Source organism: Rhinoderma darwinii, chromosome 6, assembly GCF_050947455.1.
Source record: "Rhinoderma darwinii isolate aRhiDar2 chromosome 6, aRhiDar2.hap1, whole genome shotgun sequence".
Taxonomy (NCBI): domain Eukaryota; kingdom Metazoa; phylum Chordata; class Amphibia; order Anura; family Rhinodermatidae; genus Rhinoderma; species Rhinoderma darwinii.
The window spans coordinates 35,678,104-35,701,491 of NC_134692.1; the positions used below are offsets into that span (position 1 = coordinate 35,678,104).

Below are 23,388 nucleotides of genomic sequence, written 5' to 3' on the forward strand. Positions count from 1 at the left end.
AAAAGGAATTAGCAGATTTTATTTTTTGAGAAAATTGAGGTAATTTGGCGTATGTACTAAAATGTTAACCATGTTTTACCAATCTGTAGTAGCAAGTGCACTTTTTTTTTTGCGGTAATATGTTGGGGAAGTAGTTAGGTGTGAGGATGTTAATAAGTTTAATAGGAAAGCAAGTTCCGTGGTGGGATGTCAGTTGGATATGGGATGTTCGGTGGTGGGATGTCAGTTGGACATGGGATGTTCGGTGGTGGGATGTCAGTTGGACATGGGATGTTCGGTGGTGGGATGTCAGTTGGACATGGGATGTTCGATGGTGGGATGTCGGTTGGACATGGGATGTTCGGTGGTGGGATGTCGGTTGGACATGGGATGTTCGGTGGTGGGATGTCAGTTGGACATGGGATGTTCGGTGGTGGGATGTCAGTTGGACATGGGATGTTCGGTGGTGGGATGTCAGTTGGACATGGGATGTTCGGTGGTGGGATGTCAGTTGGACATGGGATGTTCGGTGGTGGGATGTCAGTTGGACATGGGATGTTCGGTGGTGGGATGTCAGTTGGACATGGGATGTTCGATGGTGGGATGTCGGTTGGACATGGGATGTTCGGTGGTGGGATGTCGGTTGGACATGGGATGTTCGGTGGTGGGATGTCGGTTGGACATGGGATGTTCGGTGGTGGGATGTCAGTTGGACATGGGATGTTCGGTGGTGGGATGTCAGTTGGACATGGGATGTTCGGTGGTGGGATGTCAGTTGGACATGGGATGTTCGGTGGTGGGATGTCAGTTGGACATGGGATGTTCGGTGGTGGGATGTCAGTTGGACATGGGATGTTCGGTGGTGGGATGTCAGTTGGACATGGGATGTTCGGTGGTGGGATGTCAGTTGGACATGGGATGTTCGGTGGTGGGATGTCAGTTGGACATGGGATGTTCGGTGGTGGGATGTCAGTTGGACATGGGATGTTCGGTGGTGGGATGTCCGGTGGTGGGATGTCAGTTGGACATGGGATGTTCGGTGGTGGGATGTCAGTTGGACATGGGATGTTCGGTGGTGGGATGTCAGTTGGACATGGGATGTTCGGTGGTGGGATGTCAGTTGGACATGGGATGTCAGTTGGACATGGGATGTTCTGTGGTGGGATGTCAGTTGGACATGAGATGTTCTGTGGTGGGATGTCAGTTGGACATGGGATGTTCTGTGGTGGGATGTCAGTTGGACATGGGATGTTCTGTGGTGGGATGCCAGTTGGACAGTTTTGAGAAAATACGGTATAAGAGTTCTTGTAAAGTGTATGTTGATTTTTGTGAATCCATCGCACCCACTGCATAAACTTTTTGTGAAATCGGAGAGTGCCTTTAGTAATCGCCTACTTTAAGTTAGGTGCAATAAAGATAGATTTATGAAGTCGTTTGTGCCGACTGCAATAGTAGCCTATAATAGGTCCGTAAAGTTCTTGAGTTGTTAGTGTGTGTTAGTTTTTAGGGGGATTTTATAGGAAGTTGAGAACTGATTAATGTAGAACTGAAGTATTATTTATTCTAGTAGATCAGCTGTAGCTAATGTGTACTGAGTATGTGTGAATGTTATTATTGTCTGTCAATAACTGTGGTTATATTTATTTACTTCTGTTTGTGTGTATCGATATGTTCTTGATGATGTTTTGGTTTGTTTTTCTTTGTGTATGTAATCTACGAGCTTTTGTGATACAGGAATTTCCTTTCGGGGATTAGTGAAGTTATCTTATCCAAATATAACAATAATTGTATATGAGTAATGGGTGAACAACTGAACAGTGGATGACCAAACTGTTGATTTTCGTTTGGCAATGTGATTGTTGGATATTGTTTACTTGTATCTCGTCTATGATTGTTCTCCTTCTTGTTACCGCTCCGTGGACCGTGGCAGGTGGGGAGATTGACTGGGACGGTACATCTGTCAAACCGTAATACACGTGTTCTAAGATGAGCTCAGGGAGGACCGAAACCTCCTGTGGAGCAGAGGGCTGGCCATACACATAACAAAGGATCGGCATTTTGAACTCCAACATGCCCTCTTTCCACCAACGTTTTTTTGTTCAGGTCCTCGGAGTCCAGAGGCATCAGTACACATAAAATCATCCACCAAAACAGTTTTTTCTCTAATGTGTATGGGTATCTTTTGCCCCGCTGTGGACAAAGACTAACATGAGGGACTACAGTTCGTGTACAGATCTGCAGAATATGTTTCCACTATTTACATACATATACATATATTTTAATAAAGATTTAAATCCTCTATAGAATCTATGTTCATTTCTCTACGTGCAGCTTGTTATTCTGCAGGTTGTGTTGGTTGAGGTTGCCATATTATTGCATATTGTTACATGTACAGTAGTGGTTTCAAGAAGTTATTTCTGCTGTAAGGCTATGTTCACACTGCAGATTTTTCAAATGAAAAAATGACATGGATTTAAAGGATAAAATTATAAGGCTGACCCACCGATTTCTGCCATGGATTGCAATTTGATGTGATGTAGATCCACAAGCAGAGGAGTCCCAGTCACTGTGGCTTCTCGCTGTGGTTTCCGTGCAGAATCCGGATCAAGAAGTGACATATTATTTCTTTATTTTTCTACAATGCAGATTTAAAATCCGCAGCGGAAAAATCTGTGTCGTTTGAAGCCATTCAGAATTACCATTGATATCAATGATGCGGATTTCAGCGTGAAATCCACGTGAATAATCTCTTGTGTAGCGAATACCTTAAATTCACCGCTTTTCCTTGCTACACAGCCTTTTTTTTTTTTCTTATTGCTCCCAGCAGACGGCATTACTAAATAAAACAAGAAATCCTACTGCTGTAGGATAAAAAAAAACATGGAAGACCAGAGTAAAAATAGGCAGGAACACGAAAAATAGCTATGTGCAAATGCCTGACCTTAATGTTATTTATGTATGATAAAGACTTTACATGGTTCCAAGAGAGCTCATGTATGGGTGTTTCTTTTCCCCTTAGATGGTTGATTGAAGCCGGACATGAAGACCTTTCTTCTCCTCTGATTGGTTGAGAGGACTAAAGGGGGTTCTACACAGGACAATTATCGGGCAGACGGGTTCATATAACGCTCGTTGCCGACAGTTGCCCTGTGTAAACAGGGCAGCGATCAGCAGATGAACGCGCAAACGCTCGATCATCTGCTGGTCGTATCATTTTAAAAAAGTGAAATATTATCGTTGTCGGCAGCACATCTCCCGGTGTAAACAGAAAGACGCGCTGCCGACATGATGATAATGTATGGGGACGAGCGATCGGAGTAACGACCGCTCATCTACATCCATAGCTCTGTGTGACAGGCGCAAGCGAGCGCCGATCAACGATGTCAAAGTTGTTGATCGGCGCTCGCTGCATCGGCCGAGTGTTGGCCGGTGTAAAAGGGCCTTAACGGAGTAGCAGTACACGCTATTTACATGCCTCACGAAAGGTACCGATTACCCTGCGGAGATCCAGCTATTAGGCAATATTTAGGACAACGCCCATGGGCAATAAAAGTGTGCATACACTATTTACATGGAACTAGGTTTACCTTTTGCCCCCATTATTTCACATGCAGAAGCACTCCTTATAGATCATCTAAGATAACTGCCTGTCTTTACTTTATTTTGAATTCTTTTTTTATCATAGGGTGTGACAAAATCAGGGTTCACCATAGCAAATCTCGCTTTTTATAAATATATATATTATATATAGTATATATGCAGGTACTATCTGTAGTAACACGATATAGTTTCTTCCAACTACAGCTCTGGTACTTTTATCTGTCAGTTCAATGATAAATTAAACTGTGCGTGTATTGGATGGGCATTGTTTAGTTTAATAAGCCTCGCTGACAGCTGATAGTAGCCATGGTTATATGTGGTCACTTTATGAAAGTATCAGATTCAAATAGCCTCAAAGGATTTTTATAGGAAGTTCATTAAATACAGATTCAGACTGAGGATTGTGCATATTTTTGATCTATAAAGATATCTAACAAATGACAGTAGTGCAGAGATATCAGTTTATAGTACGGCTCGCTTTAGAATACAAAACAGCACAGGCTTATCTGAAGTTAAAGCGTACAAACTTTCAATACGTAAAAACATGGCTTGAATATTGTGTGGCTGTTTTTCCTTTTGAGGTAGATGTTAAAAACTATAGAAAATGACTATAAGGCGCCAGTCCTAGATACTCAGCGGTAGGATCTGTGTTGCAGGCTGAACCAGTGGTGTTTATGAGAATATTGCGTGCCATTTACCACGTGCCACGTGATTTTTTGTGATTGAAATATATAAATAACATCAATGTTTTAGCAGCTGCATTTTCATTCAATATATTAAAGGGGTTTGTAAATTAAAACTATAAGGCCTTATGCACACGACCGTAGCCATGTGCGTGATTTTCGGGTCAGCCGGGGGCGGAGTGTCACCCGCGAACTGCCCGCAAATCAAAGAATTTTTGGTGTGTTTTCTTAGTTTTTTTTTTAATTTTTATTTTCCATGATCATCTATAATATAATCTCCTGAATCTTGCAGTTTTCACTCTAGCCTCTGGGCCTCACAATAGACTGACCCTTCCTGTTCTGTAGAGATCACTTCTCAGCAGTCATCTCATTATCATCACAGGCAGGATTACAATGAAAGGTAAGGCTACATTCACACGAGCGTGACAGACTTACATGCGTTAAAAACGTGCATAAATCTGTGCGGTGCGTTTTTGCACCAGTGTGTTTTGCGTGTGGCATGTGTTTTTCACGTACTTGTAAGTGCTTTTTTTTTTTCAATGTAATTGATGCATGAAAAACGGACAGCATACGGATGTGCGTCCGTGTGCTGTCTGTGGTTTTCACGCACCCATTGACTTCAATGTGCGCCTAGGTGCGTGAAAACGCACCAATATAGGACATGCAGTGAGTTTCACGCATCTGTGAACGGCCCCATTGAAATCAATGGGTCAGTGTGCTGTGCGTTGTCTCAACTCACAGCACACGGACGAGATTCTCGCTCGTTTAAATGAGCCCTAACACTAATATACAGATCACGCATCATCCACCATTGATAATGTTTGATGTACACGACTCCCCTCCTCCTCCCTGCACAGTGACCTCTGCACCGGATCGCAAGGCATGCCCCCAACACTCTCCCATATAAGTCAATGGGCTATCTCTAGACTATTGTTTCCCATTGTCCATTTGGCTGCTGTAAAGCATATCTCTAAATGCTGCTAACAGAGCAGATCAACTGCTCAGGCAAAATGGCTGCCCCCATAATCATGTACAGAATATAGAATAAAATCTACAATCATAAATTAAAAACCGATTTAAAAAAAATAAAAATTTTAACTGTCTGGAAATAAATCTGGGTGATACATTCCCTTTTGAGGCCATGTACACAAAGGTGTTGAGCCCTTAGGGAGTTTTGGGTGGTTGCTGGATCCATTATCAGTTGAGAACTTTTTGATTTTTCTCATACTATATCTCTCCAGATCTTTTTCGCTCATGTTATGCACAAACCTTTCCCTTACCTGATCACTCCATTTTTATGAATGGGAGTACCAAAACTTTGTACTGTGTTCTCTGAAATTTGCAGTTAGGCACGAGCGCACGAGACACGAGCACATTAACGTCCGTAATGGACGGACGTATTTCGGCCGGAAGTCCCGGACCGAACTCAGTGCAGGGAGCCGGGCTCCTAGCATCGTAGTTATGTACGACGCTAGGAGTCCCTGCCTCTCCGTGGAACTACTGTCCCGTACTGAAAACATGATTACAGTACGGGACAGTTGTCCTGCAGAGAGGCAGGGACTCCTAGCATCGTACTAAGAGTTGCTGCCTCCATTCGCTCCTATTTTTAGGGCATTGGCAGAAAATGCAACAAACATTGACATTCCTTTATCAAAAGCAGATGCCTTGCAATAGGGAATATTGTATTTACTCTCATGACTGCTAAATAATATATCTTGCCTGGCTACTATGAGGATAGGAGAGAAGATTTGCACATACCCATACTCCGCTATCAGACTCCGTATAAGAAATAGCTGATGACATTTCTTACACAGCAATTTTTAAGTCAAGGTACAAGAACTTTCGCATCTATGTTTGAAGATGATTAAGTCAACTTGTGTATTAGGTTTCTTGGCTCCTCAATCCCATATCTATCCTGAAAAAGAAAAAAAAAAAGTTGCAGATGCTAAATAAAATCCAGATTTATTTATTTATTTTTTTGTATTTTACACGTATAATTTAGAAGCCAGTTTAATTTGACTGTGAAGCACACCTTGGCTTGTGTAGGACATCCTCTATACCTTCTGTAGATTTCCAGCTAAACCGTTTTACTCTGTGAATGCGACCATCTCTCATAGAAGCCTCAGATGAAATTACAGCTAAATGAATAGAATCTTCATTTATCTTCCGTACCTCCCCTGTGCTACAAGTGAATTTACTCTTTCTAAATCCTGCACCAATTATATTATATCATTACTGAAGTGTTCAGCGGTGGCACAAAATAAATTGTTTTTGAAACTTAACTTGACTTTCCTATAAATTCAATTCACAGGTATAAAAGAAATGATTTTTGCTGAAAATCGACACAAACATAATTAAGACCCCTCTTTGTGGTAAACTATAGATGCCACAATTACCTTAATTGGATTAATGGTTTAGTATATCGCAGGGAAAATAGGATTTTTATATATATTTACAAGGATTGACATCAAAGCCATAATTGTGGTAGATTTATAGTATATCTTGCAGGATCATGGTCCTACTGTACTGGTGGAGCACAAGGGCCCTAAAACCTTTGCCAGTGGACAGATGTCTTACTGCTCTTTACTAACATATCTGCTCATGTATGGACACTAAACACAGGTATACAAAAATAAAAAGTCCAGCAGAGACTCAAAGTCCCCTAATGGTCCCTATCCCAAAAAGATTAGTGTGATGACTGTGGATGAAAAATGTAGAAATCTGCTGGCAGTAGCCTTAACGTACTTTAGCTACTACTTGGCAAATAGACTTTGGAAGTCTTGAAAGCTTTTCACTTACAATTACAATAAAAACCCCACTTTTTTTTTATTTATTTTTTTTAAACTGGAGTTACTCTTTTAAATACCTGATGCTGCAGGTAAAATGGAGTATAACGTGGTGGCCATTCACATGAATGGCCAACCATGTAATACATGGACAGCTTGCGTTCTACTGGGACAAGAGTTGCTGCTTGTGTAGGCTCTTCATTTTGGCTCATACAGGAAAACCTCCCCTTTAATGATGTCCATATGCCCAAATAGGACATATGGACAGGAGTTGTCGTGATCGGACAACCCCTTTAAAAGTAGTCACTACTGGAAAAAAATTATTTCCTAAGCATATTTGATTGTGAAGAGACTTCACCAACGCTCAGTGAGGCAGAGATGAAGACAGATTATCAGCTTTACTGAGAGATTTGGTTACGGCTGCTTGCTGTCCATGGAAGTCTAAGGAGAGAGGAGGGGGAGGAGGAGGGAGCCGCTGCAGAGACAAAGACATGCAGAGACTCTGCTGCTTCTAGTATCTCACTACAGTGCTGGATTCACAAATACACTGCTCAGTACTTGTATATGAGGTCCTCCATGTTGCTGCTGCTTCTGAGGGTGTTCTACAGTAAAATAGTGGTTCAGCATCTCCTTTTCTCTGTGTGTGCAGTTCAAGGGAGACATCATAGCAGCTAGTCTCTGCCTCTCCTGAATCTGAGCTCAGGGAAAACTGGCAATTAGTGATGGAGCCTGCAGAAAGGGAAAACTGGTGATAAATGCCGAATAAAAGTCATATAATGACCAGGGCTGATTCTAAAATTTAATCTGAAATGATTGGCACACTTTAAAGAAGATGTCCCACAAATAACATTTTACACCTACTTACACGTAATGTTAGATTAGTGGGGGACTGACCACTAGGATTCCCACCAATTGGCTGCAGTGGTGAGTAGTTGTATGAAGTAACGGCTGAGTATGGGCATACAAGTCTTTGGATGATCTAAAAAATGGTGAGTGCTCTTACCCGGCTGTTTCTGTATCTCCGTGACACCTCTACTATAACATTTTAATGTCATATACAGGGTGGGCCATTTATATGGATACACCTAAATAAAATGGGAATGGTTGGTGATATTAACTTCCTGTTTGTGGCACATTAGTATATGGGAGGGGGGAAACTTTTCAAGCTGGGTGTTGACCATGGCGGCCATTTTGAAGTCGGCCATTTTGTATCCAACTTTAGTTTTTTCAATGGGAAGAGGGTCATGTGACACATCAAACTTATCGAGAATTTCATAAGAAAAACAATGGTGTGCTTGGTTTTAATGTTACTTTATTCTTTCATGAGTTATTTACAAGTTTCTGACCACTTATAAAATGTGTTCAAAGTGCTGCCCATTGTGTTGGATTGTCAATGCAACCCTCTTCTCCCACTCTTCACACACTGATAGCAACACTGCAGAAGAAATGCTAGCACAGGCTTCCAGTATCCGTAGTTTCAGTTGCTGCACATCTCATATCTTCACAGCATAGACAATTGCCTTCAGATGACCCCAAAGATAAAAGTCTAAGGGGGTCAGATCGGGAGGCATTTCTTCTGCGGTGTTGCTATCAGTGTGTGAAGAGTGGGAGAAGAGGGTTGCATTGACAATCCAACACAATGGACAGCACTTTGAACACATTTTATAAGTGGTCAGAAACTTGTAAATAACTAATGAAAGAATAAAGTAACGTTAAAACCAAGCACACCATTGTTTTTCTTGTGAAATTCTCGATAAGTTTGATGTGTCAATGACCCTCTTCCCATTGAAAAAACTAAAGTTGGATACAAAATGGCCGCCATGGTCAACACCCAGCTTGAAAAGTTTCCCCCCTCCCATATACTAATGTGCCACAAACAGGAAGTTAATATCACCAACCATTCCCATTTTATTTAGGTGTATCCATATAAATGGCCCACCCTGTACTATGGAATTGTTTTATAATTCTTTTTAGGGACTAGATGCATTATCCAGAAACTTCCACAACATGTTTTACATATGCTACTTGTGGACCTTTGTTGGTGACTATATCTTATATATAAGGATCGGTTCGGCCACGTCCATTTTAATAAATTACTGCATATAAAGCATGTCAGGAGGAAGTTAAGTCAATTTTGAACTAGAAGTTTTAGAGGCATCCAAATATCTGATGAAATTGTTACTGTGGGAGATAACCGAAGTTTTCCACCATTAGATTTATGGCATTTCTAAAGCTCGAGCCTAGGTCACATTAATGACTTTTTTTTAATATCCTAATTCTAGCTTCCATATAAGCTATACGTTTGTATTTTGTCAGGACATTACCAGTTATGTACATGGACTATTCCATCTGCCCATATGCTTGTGAGTATGTGTTGTAAGTGAACCCAGACAAGGTGGCAATTAACATTGAATATGTATGCGTTGGCATGAGTTCTTAATATTCAGAGTAATTTAAAGTAATACGTTCAGAATCATTCCTCTGGTTGGGATGTGATCCAAATTTCAAGGATCCTTGCAGCTGTTTCAATATGGTATTAAGCAATGGATGAAGGATACTGATGCGGCAACTTTTTTTTTTTGTATTTTATCCACATTTTGTTCTTTCTCCGTTATCTTAGTCTACGCTTGTTTAAAAGGTTCTGTATATCCTAAAGTGGCAACCACTAATGGCTGCCATTATAGCGGCCATAGCCAGGGCCACTGTGGCAAGTGTTGGAGTTGTAACCTGCCCCTTCACATGGCGTCGCATGACAATGACGTGTCAGACACTGAAATTGCTCATGAGGTAACCACAATGGCAGGTACTCTGGGTGAAATCGGCACTTTGTTGGGTATCTAAGGCTGAAGGACTGTATGGGAGTATTTGAGGCACTTAAGGAGGCATTTATGGGGCTTCTGTGGCTGGCGCACACTGTTAGAAAATAAGTGCAGTGCCTATTTAACATTTCTTTGGAGGGTATGAACATGTTCCGGAGGAGGTGGGGAATTTTGCACTTGAAATGTGTTAAAAGTACCCTGCCCATAGTAGTCACCATCATTTTTATGAATCAGACTTTTTCAGTTGTGTCGCTAGTTATGGCCTTTTATTTATGAATTAGGAAGTTTCAGATGAACATAGTGTTAGGGTAAAATCAGAGGTCAGTGTTTGTAACTGCACATTGTGCTCCTGGAATAAATAATTAAAATAAAAAAAACTTACCAAAAAAAACAAAAATTCGGTCCAAATTGACTCATGTTGCCTTCAGCTTGATCATTACTTTTGTAGCCGACTTCTAGGCTCTTGTGTTATTTGTGGGCACGTTTTCTTGCAGCGCACACCGTGTTGCCTCTTTAGCAGTCACTGCCTTCTGTTTTACTGATGTTTGCTGATGACTAAACATTTCCATCAGTAACATTATCCGTGTTTAATCTGGTGTCAACAAACCATCTTCTCAGCATGGAAACAGAAGGAAGCGTTTTTTTTTTTTCCCGGATAACACGTCGAGAAATAACTTCCACAATGTCATATAAGGCAACTAATGATTCATAAGGCTCCTGTCAAGGTCATGAAGGTAAAACAATCACGTAAGAGACACTCAAAGAAAAAGAAAGGTACTTTTCCAATTAGCCTGACATCTCAATCCAAAAGCATCTGTCGGCATCTAGTACGAGTTCCTCCCCTTCCACGTATACCATATATCTCTGCCATTCATACAGGATGCCGTTCTCTTTGATCATCAATATCGTAATTCTGTAGGGAATATTTAAATCCAGAGTATTCAAGTTTAAAGTGCAGATCTTCTTTTTTTTTTTTTTTAATACTATCTTTTTGGAACAGGGTTGTCAAAGAGTTTAACATCTATGGAGCAAGTATTGTGGCATTTTATAACAAAAACGACAACTATGCGTTTAAAGTTAAAATAAAGAAAAACTGTTCAGACCTCTTGTTTCAGTAGAATTTAAGGCTTCTTCATTGAAATCTTGTAATTTCTATAAGCTGTTCCGAATCGAGAGGATGAGTGTAGCGCCAAATGCTATCTCCCGCCTCCCACCGTACGTGTCATTTGGACTGTTTGTTAACCCCTTAATGACCGGGCCTGAGCAGACCTTAATGACCAGCTCAATTTTTCTGTTTTTGCCTCTCTGCATTTCAGCAGCCATAACGTTTTTATTTTTTCATTGACGTGGCTGTATGAGGCCTTGTTTTTATGTGGGAGAAATAGAATTTTGTTTTCTTTCGCAGTTTGGGGGTAGAAAAAAAATATTTTTACGGCGTGAATATAGGAAAAAGCGATTCTCGGCATAGTTTTTCTTGTTTGCTTATTTTTTATCTTCACATTTCACACTAAATAACCTGTTAAATTAATTCTTCAGGTTATTACGGTCGTGTAGATACCTAATGTGTAGGTTTTTGTTTTTATGTAATGTAGGGGCGATCAAATATATTTTATGCAAAATAATGACCCTTTTTTTTTTTTTTTGGGGACTTTTTATTTATTTATTTTTGTTACTTTTTATAAATCCCATTAAGGGATAACTTTACTTACAACCTTATTTTTTACTTATAATGTATTAGTATACCCTTGTATGCTAATACATTACACTATGACACAGGCTGCTGATTGGGCAGCACATAGTATGCCCTAACAGCAGGCAAACTGAACAGACAGCCCTGGGGTCCTTTCTAGGTCCCCAGGGCTGACTGCAGAGGGATTCCCTGGTCTTTCGTCACGTCACAGAGTTTCTGATGACTAGATCAAAGAGGGGAGCTCCCTTTGATCATGCCGCTGTCACTGACCATTGTCGCTGATCATTGTCGCTGTCAATGTTTTCCGACCTCCGCTGTATTCAGCAGGCTGCTCTAAGTTCAGGAGCTCTAAGGAGCTCATCAGCCTCTTCTACAGCGATGCAAATAGACGTCGCTGTAGACAAAACACCTGCACCGCCTGCCGTCAAAAGTCGGTGGCCGGTCGTTAAGGAGTTAATTTCCACATTTATATTATCTATTAGATTTCAGCACCTTTTTGTTTTCCATTGCACTTTGCGGCTATGGTTCTTCTCACTACCCTGGCCAATTTGTGTTGGGAAGACTGGCCATCCAGTTATACAAATTGTTTTGTCAAACACATCCGTCTCTCGGCTGTGGCGTTGGAGATAACCTATTTGTGTTCCGAGGATAACAGTGTGGTGTCAGGTGACGCCGCACCCCGGTGGGTTTCCTTCTAACTTATATGCTAACGTCTATATTTTAGAAGCCCACACATTTATTTACTTTGTTGCATTTCTCTGGCGCCCTTAGCGAGTTCTTCCTTTATTTTTTTATATTTGTCCAAATTATTTACAAGGCTGAGCAGCTCAATGTGGATGGGGCTACAGCTCTGTTCTTGAACTATAGGTCATGTTATGACACAAACTTGTGTTGGGAGATTGGAGAATCTATCAGCATCGTGAAACATACATTTAACAGACGGACACATACATTTTAATGTTTCTATAAAAATTGGCTTTTACAACACTAATGGCTGTGTCCAGTTATTTCCAAGCTAAACAGCGCATGTTGTGCATGCTGCTGAACCGCCAACACAGAAAATAGGAATACATGACCAAGCAATCTATAGGTTGCCCACAATTTGATCATGGATTTTCATGGATGTCTCCCATGAATACAAGAAACCAATATTTATGAATAGTAGCACACCACTAAGTTGGACTTGGTATTGATTTAGCCGCTTTTTTAAGGGGCTTCATAAAAATTATGTCTGGGCTAAACAGGTCAGGCACAAAAATGGGCTGAGGGTCAGAGCATTTACACAATGCAGTGTAGAAAATTTAGAAGAATTTTAGCTAAACTTTAGGTGTTTTCCTATGTTAAAGATTTATAGTACAGAATATGCCATAAATGCCTGATAGATGCAGGTCCTACTTCCGGGACCCTCACCTGAATCTGCACGTGGCAGATTACAGTGTAAATTCTGCAAAGCAAATCCACAGCAATGTACAGTGCAGTACAGTGCAGTACAGCGCACGTAAATTGGGTTATCAAAACCCCAACCACATGTAGCAGAAAAAAAAGCATGCAGATTTTTATTATTTTGAGTATTTTCACCGTCAATTTAACCCATTCAGAGTAATAGGGTGAAATTCACAGAGAATCGTCAGCGTATTCAGCGAGAAAAAAAATAAATTAATGTGTATGTATGTGTGTATATATATATATATATTATTTGTAAGTTTATGTTCAAAGGTAAACATACAAGGTAACATGTACAACATCTGTAACAATCCGTTAAACAGATGAAATTCAGACTTCTAGAACGCCTCATTTCCTCCTTGTTATGAATGTCTTTGTGGAGTCGATTTCAAATTCTTTGACATTAAACTGGAAGAGCAAATGTTAAATAACGAACGGCTATTGAGACAAAGTGTTAAATCCGTTCCCAAGAATCTCTTTTGCTTGACTTCCTTTTGGCTGCACAAGCAGAGTTTTGTCATTTCTTTGCTGTCTGACTCTATTATCCATTGTTTGATAAGTAGAAGTCTGAAAGCCCTTAGATCATCTGCACAGACCCCACTGTAATGCAGACACACTGTCTCCTGAGCCATCTCTAAAACGCCACGTGATGCATATAAAATAATTCGGACACAGGCTAGACTTCATTTATTGCCCATGTATTAATTTTCCATTAATCATACCCTGCAAGTCAAAGAGGAAGATCTGATTTGAAAGTGCGATTCAACTGTTCATCTACATAGTAACGGGAAGAATGTGTAATCTGGTATTGAGAGTGGTTCAATAACATGTAAAATGTCTAGAATTTTATTAGAAAATTATAGTATTGTTTTTTTTTTTGTTTTTTTGCTAAGAGATAAAAGGGCACAGGAGTAATAGTGTATGATGGGCATCTTAAGGTGGCCTCCCAATATGTGCATGTTTATTTCACTTGGGAGAGCCGAATAAGCCAATGTGAGAATCCTTTGACAGTGGCTAATCTCCCATGGGAACAAAGGATCGGGCATGTTAGAATCCAGCATTCTCGATTTCTTTCCCCCGACATCTGCTGTCGGGGAAAACTCAACTGGCCTCCGTATACATCAGGTTTTTGGCTGATCCTGCCAAAATTAACGGATTTAACTGAGTTTTTTTTCTAATGTATATGGACACACTTAGTGTCACAGCCTCTAACATTGGAATGCTAATAGGGTTTTGAAGATGGTCCTAGACCAGCGTTTAAAAAAAAAAAAAATGTTTCTCAGTATCGGGACACAAGTGATTAAGCGGGTTCACTACAGACCAATAAAATTGTGTAACAGCGTAGACCGCATGGTGGCTCATTGGTTAGCACTGTTGCCTTGCAGAATTGGGTTCAAATTGGACCAAGGGAAACATCTGCATGGAGTTTGGATGTTCTCCATATAGTTTCCTCTGGGTAATCAAGTTTTCTGCCGCACACCCTAAAAACGTAATTATATTCTAATTCTCTAGCTATCAAATTGACCCGTGTGTGTGTCTGAGATACGGAATTGAGATTGTGATACCCCTTAGAGGCAATAAGTGATGACAACCTCCGTACAGCACTGCAGAATATATTTGCGCTATATTAGCAACCGTACACTTGTTACGAATGATGGTGCAAATTTCCATGGGTTGAAAATTGTTTTACCAAGATACAGTGACTATTATTGTTAAAGGGTTATTTCACTTACAACATTGACGGCAAATCGCTAGGATATGTTATCAATGTCCAATCGGTGGGGGTCTGACCGTTGTATTTTCTGATCGCTAAAATTAACTAGCAGCAGTTCTGGGAAAGTAAGTGCTCCTTCTGGTCCTATCAGCGGTCTGTTTTTTTTTTTTTTTGGAGGCTGCATGGTCAGCCCACCATAGTCATCACTACATTCTAGTAGGTTTCACATTGGTCAGACCCCCACCAGTTGAACATTAATGGCACACTCTAGCGATGTGCAATCAATGTCTGAACGCCTTGTTCATAATGGAGCCTGACAGAGCCACTAGTGTAAACCACATCGTGCTGACAGTGAGGCCAATAAAGAGATCGAATATATTTGAGGTAGCCGGCATAGACCATTTTTGATAATTTTTCCTACGTTATTTATAGTGCATCTTTTTTCAACCTAACAACTTGGCATTTCTTGACTTATATCCGTTTCAGTCCAATTCCCCCAAAATTAACAGCTTCCACTCTGTGTACGCCAATTCTCTTGAGCGCTTGTACAAACCGCTTTGAACGTGTACGTACGTCTTGTCATGTCTCTCCAACGTGGGCAGACTTCTCTGTTTATCGGATTTATATGTTTTGTGCTTATGGTACAATTCTACGAAGAGCATGGAATCTTAGAAAACATGTTTAATGATCCGCTGAATATTGTCTTTTGAAATCTCTATTTTTTTCCCATCAGCCAACAAATGGTTTATTTCTGTTTTCAATGTCTTTCAGGCCTTCTTACAAATGTGCAATCTGCCAGTCCAGGTGGTTTGTAGGGCAAACGCTGAATATATGTCTCCATCTGGTAAGCATGGTATTCATTGAAGATGCTGTATGTGAAATGGGGCTCGGGCTCCATAGAAACACCACAAAAGCCTCCCAGTCATAAATACATCCACATTACTGTTCACACTTACTTATTTTTCTTTCCACAACTTGTAATTCTTGCTGCTTGAAAAGGCTATAAAAATGATAAATCTAAGCATATTATGTTCACCTGTAAGAGCTTCAAATTTCTGTATGGAACTAGGGAAGCAAAGTGTTTTTTCTCCTTGCTGCATAAGTCACAGTCAGGAGCTGCTGTGTATAAAAGGCCCGCGGCCACTTGCATGTGGTGTGTGAGACAGCGGTAAAGTCACCTTCCCTAACTAATGTTTCAAATGATCATATTATGTTTCAAGCGAATTGACAATATTTTGTTTGCGTTGGAGAAAGCCGGCATGTTATGTAACGTTACAAAAAAAATCACTGTCCGGAACATAATACCTTTTGGTACCGTGAGTGATTTGTCTTTTATAGATCATTTTCTAAGGATTTGTTCACACTAGCGTCATGGGTTCTATTGATAATGGAGTCATGACTTCTGTGATGGACCCATTTTCCGAGACCACACTGACTTTAAAGGGGTTGTCCAGATATGAAAACCCATTTTCACATACCTTATTAGGGAATTCTGAGTTAATAGAGAGGGGTCCCCTGTTCAGGGTTTTCATCTCTTGGCCAGAGTGGAGAGCGGTTACAAAGTATCTCTTGCTGTGGAGAACCTGTCCTGTCCTGCCTTACACGGAAAGCCCATTGATGTAAATAGGCACAGTGTAATGCTTAATTTCTCCCGTGGTGGCGCTGCAGGGAAAGTAAACTCTTACTGGCAAGTTTCCCCACAGATTTTAGTTGATCACTGGGGTCCCAGCAGGGGGACACTCTGTAATCATCTTATTTCTAACAAATTGGGGGTTCCGGTACTTTTTATGGCGAGAATATTGCTCCATCGCTGATCCTGCCATCGACAATACTGGGAAGCTTGACCGTAAACTCCTGACCGAACCACCGAAGACAAATATAAACAGAGTCTTCTATATTTTATTCCAATTTTTGGCTATGTAGATATCTTCTCATAAAAAAACCTCTTGAACAGCATATCTCAATAGGCCAAATGTCCCTGAACTGAGAATTATATCTAATTGATGGAAAAATCCAATGCTTTCCACTCAGATTTTATTTAGAAGGTGAAGACCGTGATACTCTGATTAAGCTCTGCCATGGGTTGAAAAGTAATTGTGCTGTAAATGTCTGTTATTGTGGCCTGCCTTGAATCATAGGAAAGGCACCTAGGGAACCGCCTCCCCAGGTTTGTGATCAGGAAGGACTAATGTAAACTGACGGCTCTTGTTCCTACTGACTGTTTTGATCACTTTGTGAAATAGAGATCTGTGCATGAATAGGTAGCACCCCCAAAAAAAGCTTAGACAGCCTCTTTCTAGCGGAATTACTCTAGACATAAAGTTGAGGTGTTGCCCATACCTGCCGCTTCTTTCTTGCAGTAGACGACTGACATAAGATTAGTTGTTGCAGACAACGCATTTTGTTTTCTAGGGCTCAGCGAGTCAATATAGTTGGTAAAATCGCAGCATTATTAGGCCTCATGCCCGTTTTCTCTTTCGGGGTACTAGCCGTTTTTTTTTACGGCTAGCACCCTGACCCATTCATTTCAATGGGGCCATGCACACTTCAGTTTTTTTGACGGTCCCGTTGTTCCGTTCCGACAAAAGTATAGCATGTCCTACTTTTGTCTGAGATTCCTTGACCTTGTGGCCCATACAAGTCAATGGGTCCGTCAAAAAAACTGAAGGCACACGAAAGGCATCCGTGTGCCGTCCGTGTGTGACTGAGCCATTGCCTAGCAACGGCTGGGCGGGCAGAGGTACACATAGAGACAGATATTGCACTGCACTAATCGGCAGCCCCTTCTCTATACAGCACTGATAGAGAGAAGAGGCTGCTGATCAGTGCTGGAACGCAGCGATCGAAAGAAAAATAAGTTCATTCGTACCCCGGCTGTTGTCTTGGTGACGCGTCCCTCTTTTGACATCCAGTCTGACCTCCCTGGATGATGCGCAGTCCATGTGACCGCTGCAGCAGTCACATGGTCTGAAACTTAATCTCAGGAGGCCGGACTGGAGGAAGAATCAGGGAGTTCTGGGTAAGTAGTAACTTTTTTTTTATTTTTATATGAAACATTCATAATCTATATTGTGAGCGCTGCACATGGTACTTATTGTCCAGCGGTAGTCTCTGTCCAGGGTGCTGAAAGAGGGGCTGCACTGATCAGCAGTAACTCTTTCAGCACCCTGGACAGTGACTACCGCTGGACAGTGAATACCATGTGCGGCGCTCACAATATCGTGTACATAGTGTGAATGGGAATAGTTTTCTCTCTGAAAGTGAAACGGAAGTGTACACGGAGTACACATGATTCAATCACACTGATTCAATCACGGACTCACGGATCCGTGAAAAACGGCTGTGAAAACGGTGATGGAAGTGTGCATGAGGCCTTACTGTGGCTCGCAGGTAACTTCAATGTTTCCCTCTTGGTAGAAATGGTGCAAGGAACTTGCAAAGATCACAACCTGGCCATGTCAGATATTTTTACGTAGTCAATTAATTATTTTTTTTTACCATAGAAAAACATTGAAGTCGGTCATGAGAATTTAGGCAACTCTGTGCCTCCATGGAGCCCTTGCCTAATTAATACACCCCTAGTTAAATATGAAGTACTGAGGGTATCATGAAATGTAACATCCAGACGCTATCTGAGCTCTGCTGAGCTGTGCACTACTGTTCAGAACAGAAATGCATTAGAAATCGAGCTTTGATGGCTCTGCATATCAAGAAAATATCTAAAAATAATAACCACTCTACAGCTATTGTAGGTGTTACAATAAAGAGAATATTGATCTCCAGGGGAAGGTGCTGAGCTGACTTTTCTCTAAGCATCAATTGATAGAGAAACTAATGGAAAGCTTGAGCAAGAAAACAGAGGAAGAGTTATTAAGGCTACGAAGGCCAAATGCTTCAAATATAGTATTGGAAAGCAGTTAGTACAGCGGGGAGACATTGGCCTTTGTGCCAATATTACGCAGCACAAACAGATTGGAAAAACATACAAATGGTCACTTTCACGTTGGCTATTTATTTTAATTTCTTGTCTCTATTTCATGCTCTGTTTTTCTTTAATATACATTATTCACACCGGTATAAACTTCTATGTATATAATTATATAACCATGCTTATTAGGGAAGCCTAGAATAGTTAATGTTTATAAATATATAAACTGTAACTGCACCCCCAAAAAACGCACCAAAAAATAGCTTGCTAGCTTCTGACGTGGCAGTGTGGGGGATATAGCATTGCATAGCTAGGTAGATTTGCCATTCAGGAGTCTGGGAAAGAAAGTTCACTTAAATGGTCACTAATTTGTCACTAATTTTTCAACAAACTTTGCATAAATCAATAGTACAAGCAAATGTAAAACTTTATAATATATCTTATTAGAGAGAAATTGCTCTTGTGCTACTTATCAGACTCCCCCCCCCCCCCCTCCGTTCCTTCAACCTAAGGTCAAGTTCACACAGAGTATTTTAAAGCTGATTTTGAAGTGGAAACCGCGTCTGAATCAGCGGTAAAAAAATGGCCGAAACTGCCTTCCGTTGATTTCAGATGCGTTTTTTTCCGCACCTGTTTTTATAGCCGCTCGCGGTAAAAAAACAACGAACGCCATTCTCTTTCTTGCCGTTGTTCCGCCTCTGACCTCCCATTAAAATCAATAGGAGGCGGATAAAGCGTTTTTCGCGGGGTCTTTTGACCGTGGTGCTCGATGGCCGCGGATGAAAATCACAGCAAGAATTTTCAGGCTGGTCAAAATCTGTCTCAAAACCCCTGAAGGAATTTTGGGGCACATTTTTCTGGCTGCAAAAAACAGGGCCTAACTGTTTACTTAGTCTGAATTTACTGCTAAGTCAATCTTCTCCAGACTAGACAGACTATCTGCTCACTGGGGGTTTGTGTTACAGCAGACCATAGAAATCTTTGGAGAAGGGAACAGGGGCAGAGTGAGAGAGAGAGAGCGACATCGGTGCTTCTGCAGCTTCTAGTAAGTGATCCATCTCACTCCAGTGCTAGATTCACATTTACACTGCTCATTACTGCTTTGTAATCTCCTCCATTTTGTTTTTATATAATATATATATATATATATATATATATATATGTGTATGTATGTCCTAGAAAAGGAGAGCAGGATTCTCCTCTTCTGTGTGTGCAGTGTATAGAAGACGTGATCGCAGTTATGCTCCGCCCACTAGCGCTGAAAAAAACTGAGAATAAGAGAGAGAGCCTGAAGAGGGGTAAAACTGCTAAAAAAAATTCATTCAGAATACAAGTCCTATATAATGGCCAGAAATATATATTTTTTTGCTCATGTGTACACATATTCTGAAAAATCACCTGAAAGGTTAGATATGCTTTAAGGCCTTTATATTTAGTGGTTTTTTTTGATCAGCCATATTTCTAGTCATTTCAATTTCCGCTTCTTCCCAGCAGCTGATGAGCAATTGCTATGTTCTCAACATGTACCGTGATTTAGGCTCTGTTCATACTAGCGTTGTGCTATTTCTTATATGTTAAAGCAAAGTCTAATGGGGGATAACGGAGGTTGTTGGTGACGCAACCACTTTATTGGGGTTGTCCCATCAGGACAATCTATATCCATATACCCTATCAGGACATATGCACATTATAGAGGGGTGTTCCTCTCTCAGCGGAAGTGACCTGGTGAACTTGTGCCATCCATGTATTGCATGAACGCCAATTCATGTTGGATGCCAGACCTGTGGCGATTCTCATTCTAAAGGGATTGTCTGTGATGAGACCATCCCTGCCAAGTAACTTTTCACTACGTTTTTTCTATGACCTAAATAAAAACATATTAACTAAGGGGTAACTGTTAGGCTACAGTAACACATAGCGGATCGACTGTGGATTTCCTGTCCGGATTTGCGAGCAGAAAATCTGCAGCGGGGTACATTAGCTGATAAGCGGATGAGATTGTAAAGTATCTCATCCACACACTGTGGAAATTTAATGAGCAGAAATTGACTTGAGGTGCAGAATTTTTAATCCCCAATATGTCTATTCCTGTTGCAGAATGAGCACGGTTTTGTTGGGGATTTTTCCCATTGGCTTCATTGGGAAGTAAAAATCCACAAGCAAATCCATGTGTTGCGGATTTTGCTACGGATTAACTGATGATCCGTAGTGAAATCCGCGGGTGTGGATAATTGCTTAAAATAATAAAAAAAAAAAAAAAAAAAAGCAGTATACTCACCTTACGAATTCCTTGGCACTCCCGTGGTGATGCTTCTGGTCCCTAGCCGGTCTCTATTTACCAGCCTCCAGCGATGATGTGTCGTTTGAACATGCCACCGCTGCAGTGGTCATGTGTCGGCACGTCATTGCTGGAGCTGGGTGAACAGAGTCCAGCATAGTCTTCATAGTCTATTGCAGTGGTCTCCATCCTGTGGATCTTCAGCTGTTGTGAAGCTATAAACTCCAGAATGCCCTAACAATGACAGCCTCTCAGAGCATGCTGGGAGTTGTGGATTTACACCCGCTGGAGAGCCACAGTTAGGAGACCACTGTCCAATGGACTACCACCAAACATCTGGCAGCTGCATTTTAGCAACCAAAAACTGTAATAAATATGGCGGCCTGTTATTTTTCTGTGGCGGGATAGTTCATATTGTTTCTATCCACTTTTCTTGTGTGATTTTTGGTTATCTATGAGAAGTTCTATTTTTGGTGCCGCTTTTTGTTTTGGAGAATTGCTCATAATGTCATTTTAAAGTGACTCCAACCTGGGGCTTCACTAGAAGTGCAAAGGTAAGACGTTGAGCGCTCCGGTTCTAAATCTCGGACAGAAGGAGCGGGGTAGGCACACAATTCATACATTTTGGGTAGGGTTGTGAGTGGTTGTGCCTCTCTCTCTTAGGCTACATTCACATGAGCGTGACAGATTAACGTGCGTAAAATCTGTCCGTGTGTGTTGCGTTTTGCATCAGTGCTTTGCGAGTGGCATGTGTTTTTCACGCACACTCGCAAGCACTTTTTTTCAATACAATTGATGCGTAAAACACAGACGGCACGCAGATGTGCAGCCATGTGCTTGCTGTCTGTGGTTTTCACGCACCCATTGACTTCATTGGGCGACTAGGTGCGTGAAAACGCGTCAATATAGGACATGCAGTGCGTTTCATGCAACGGACACTCGCTGAGTGAAAACTCACACATGTGTGAATAGCCCCATTGAAATCAATGGGGCCGTGCGTTGTTTCACGCTCGTGTGAATGAGCCCCAAAAAGCAAGACCATTAATAATATTGGCTCCACTACTTCAGTTCATGCTCATGTGAGTTTAGCGTGTACATAGGATGGAAAACCCAACAACTACTCCTCCATCAGTTCCAATCAGCACAATCCGATGTTACAATCTCTGCAAATTGTGAAATTCTCTGCATACACGAGCCTCACCACAACATGGGCAGGGTTGATCAATTCATTTGCTGCTAGTGTCAACACTGAGGCGTGAGGCACACAGGACCTCAGCGCTCACTACAAGAAGAATGGTAAGGCTACATTTTCATCATGCATTTTGGAGCTGAGAATTGATGACTTTGCGTTTTGTATACATTACCTTCGCTCAAGTGGAGTTCTTTACTTTCCGTTTTGTTTATTTTCTTGGAATTTTTCAGCCTGGTTGTGCATCGCACGATGAGCGCAAGCAAATTAGATTGATAAAATAAAACGCCAAAGATTGTCACCTGCTTTTCTGAGCTATACAATGCATTTTAGATACGCTATGTTTCTCCCTCAAGTAGAAGAATGTAAGGGCGGTCTCAAATGTTGAATATGGATGCCAGAATATGAAAAGATCTGTCCAGCAGCAACATGGTAGTACAGTGTGAATGAAACCTTTGACTCCTTGCAGTTCAAAAAGCCCTTCGTTCCTTTTGTAATACACTTTAGAGTATGGATGCAGATGAGGTCTTTGTTGGTGCCATGCACCTCATCCATTACCCTTAGGCTGACTGTGAGCAAGAGAAGAGGGAATCTGTTGAAAAGGACCATGACAGAGCCTGCTGTTAGCATGAACTCTGTGTGAACCAGGTCTAACAGCAGGTTTCCTGCATGTGCTTGAGGGGAACATTTGGTGAAGAACACTCGAAAACCTCTAAGTATCATGTGAAGCCACAGGGAACTACACATTTTTCTATCAGCTTCCTATGGTAATCCTTCCTCCTCTGGCTGTGAAATCATTGTACTATCTGGTAAGATAGGGGAGAAAACTTCTCCCCAAGTAAAGTTTTCTCTCAAGAACCTCCGTGTCCCTTATTACTAGTGGAGTATGTTCTGTAATAAATCATAGATGTTTTTTATGGTTGATTATCTGGTAGTTGGATCTGCCAGCGGTGACATCTTCCATAAAGTTTTTTTTTTCTGTGTGCACATGGTCTTCTATTTTTGTTCTTCAGATTGCAAATCTTAACCAAACAACAAGGTCTCCTGTCTAAGCCTAGATTAATAAGCGGTTCCCTTAAATTTACGATATTCTCCGCAAATGTAAGTGAATTCTACACTTCTGTCAAGAGGACGCAAATTCTAATTCATCTGCCCTAACTGGAGAATCCCTTTTCAGAGTAAAACTTCTCTCGCAATGGATTAGTCCCTGCAGGTCTGGCTCTTTTAATCCCTGGTGGTCAGCTGGTATCACTGGGAAAAGGCCACTCATATGGTATTA

The 23,388-nt window shown here is 41.1% G+C and overlaps 1 protein-coding gene across 2 annotated transcripts in view; it reads left to right on the forward strand.

Moving 5' to 3' along the window:
* Window positions 1–23,388, forward strand: part of MTX2 (metaxin 2) — a 71,624-nt gene that overhangs the window by 26,239 nt on the left and 21,997 nt on the right. For both annotated transcript variants that reach the window (XM_075831146.1, XM_075831147.1), the window contains one exon: window positions 15,486–15,558. In XM_075831146.1, coding sequence (XP_075687261.1) covers window positions 15,486–15,558 — 73 coding nt within the window. The remainder of the gene's footprint in view (window positions 1–15,485; window positions 15,559–23,388) is intronic.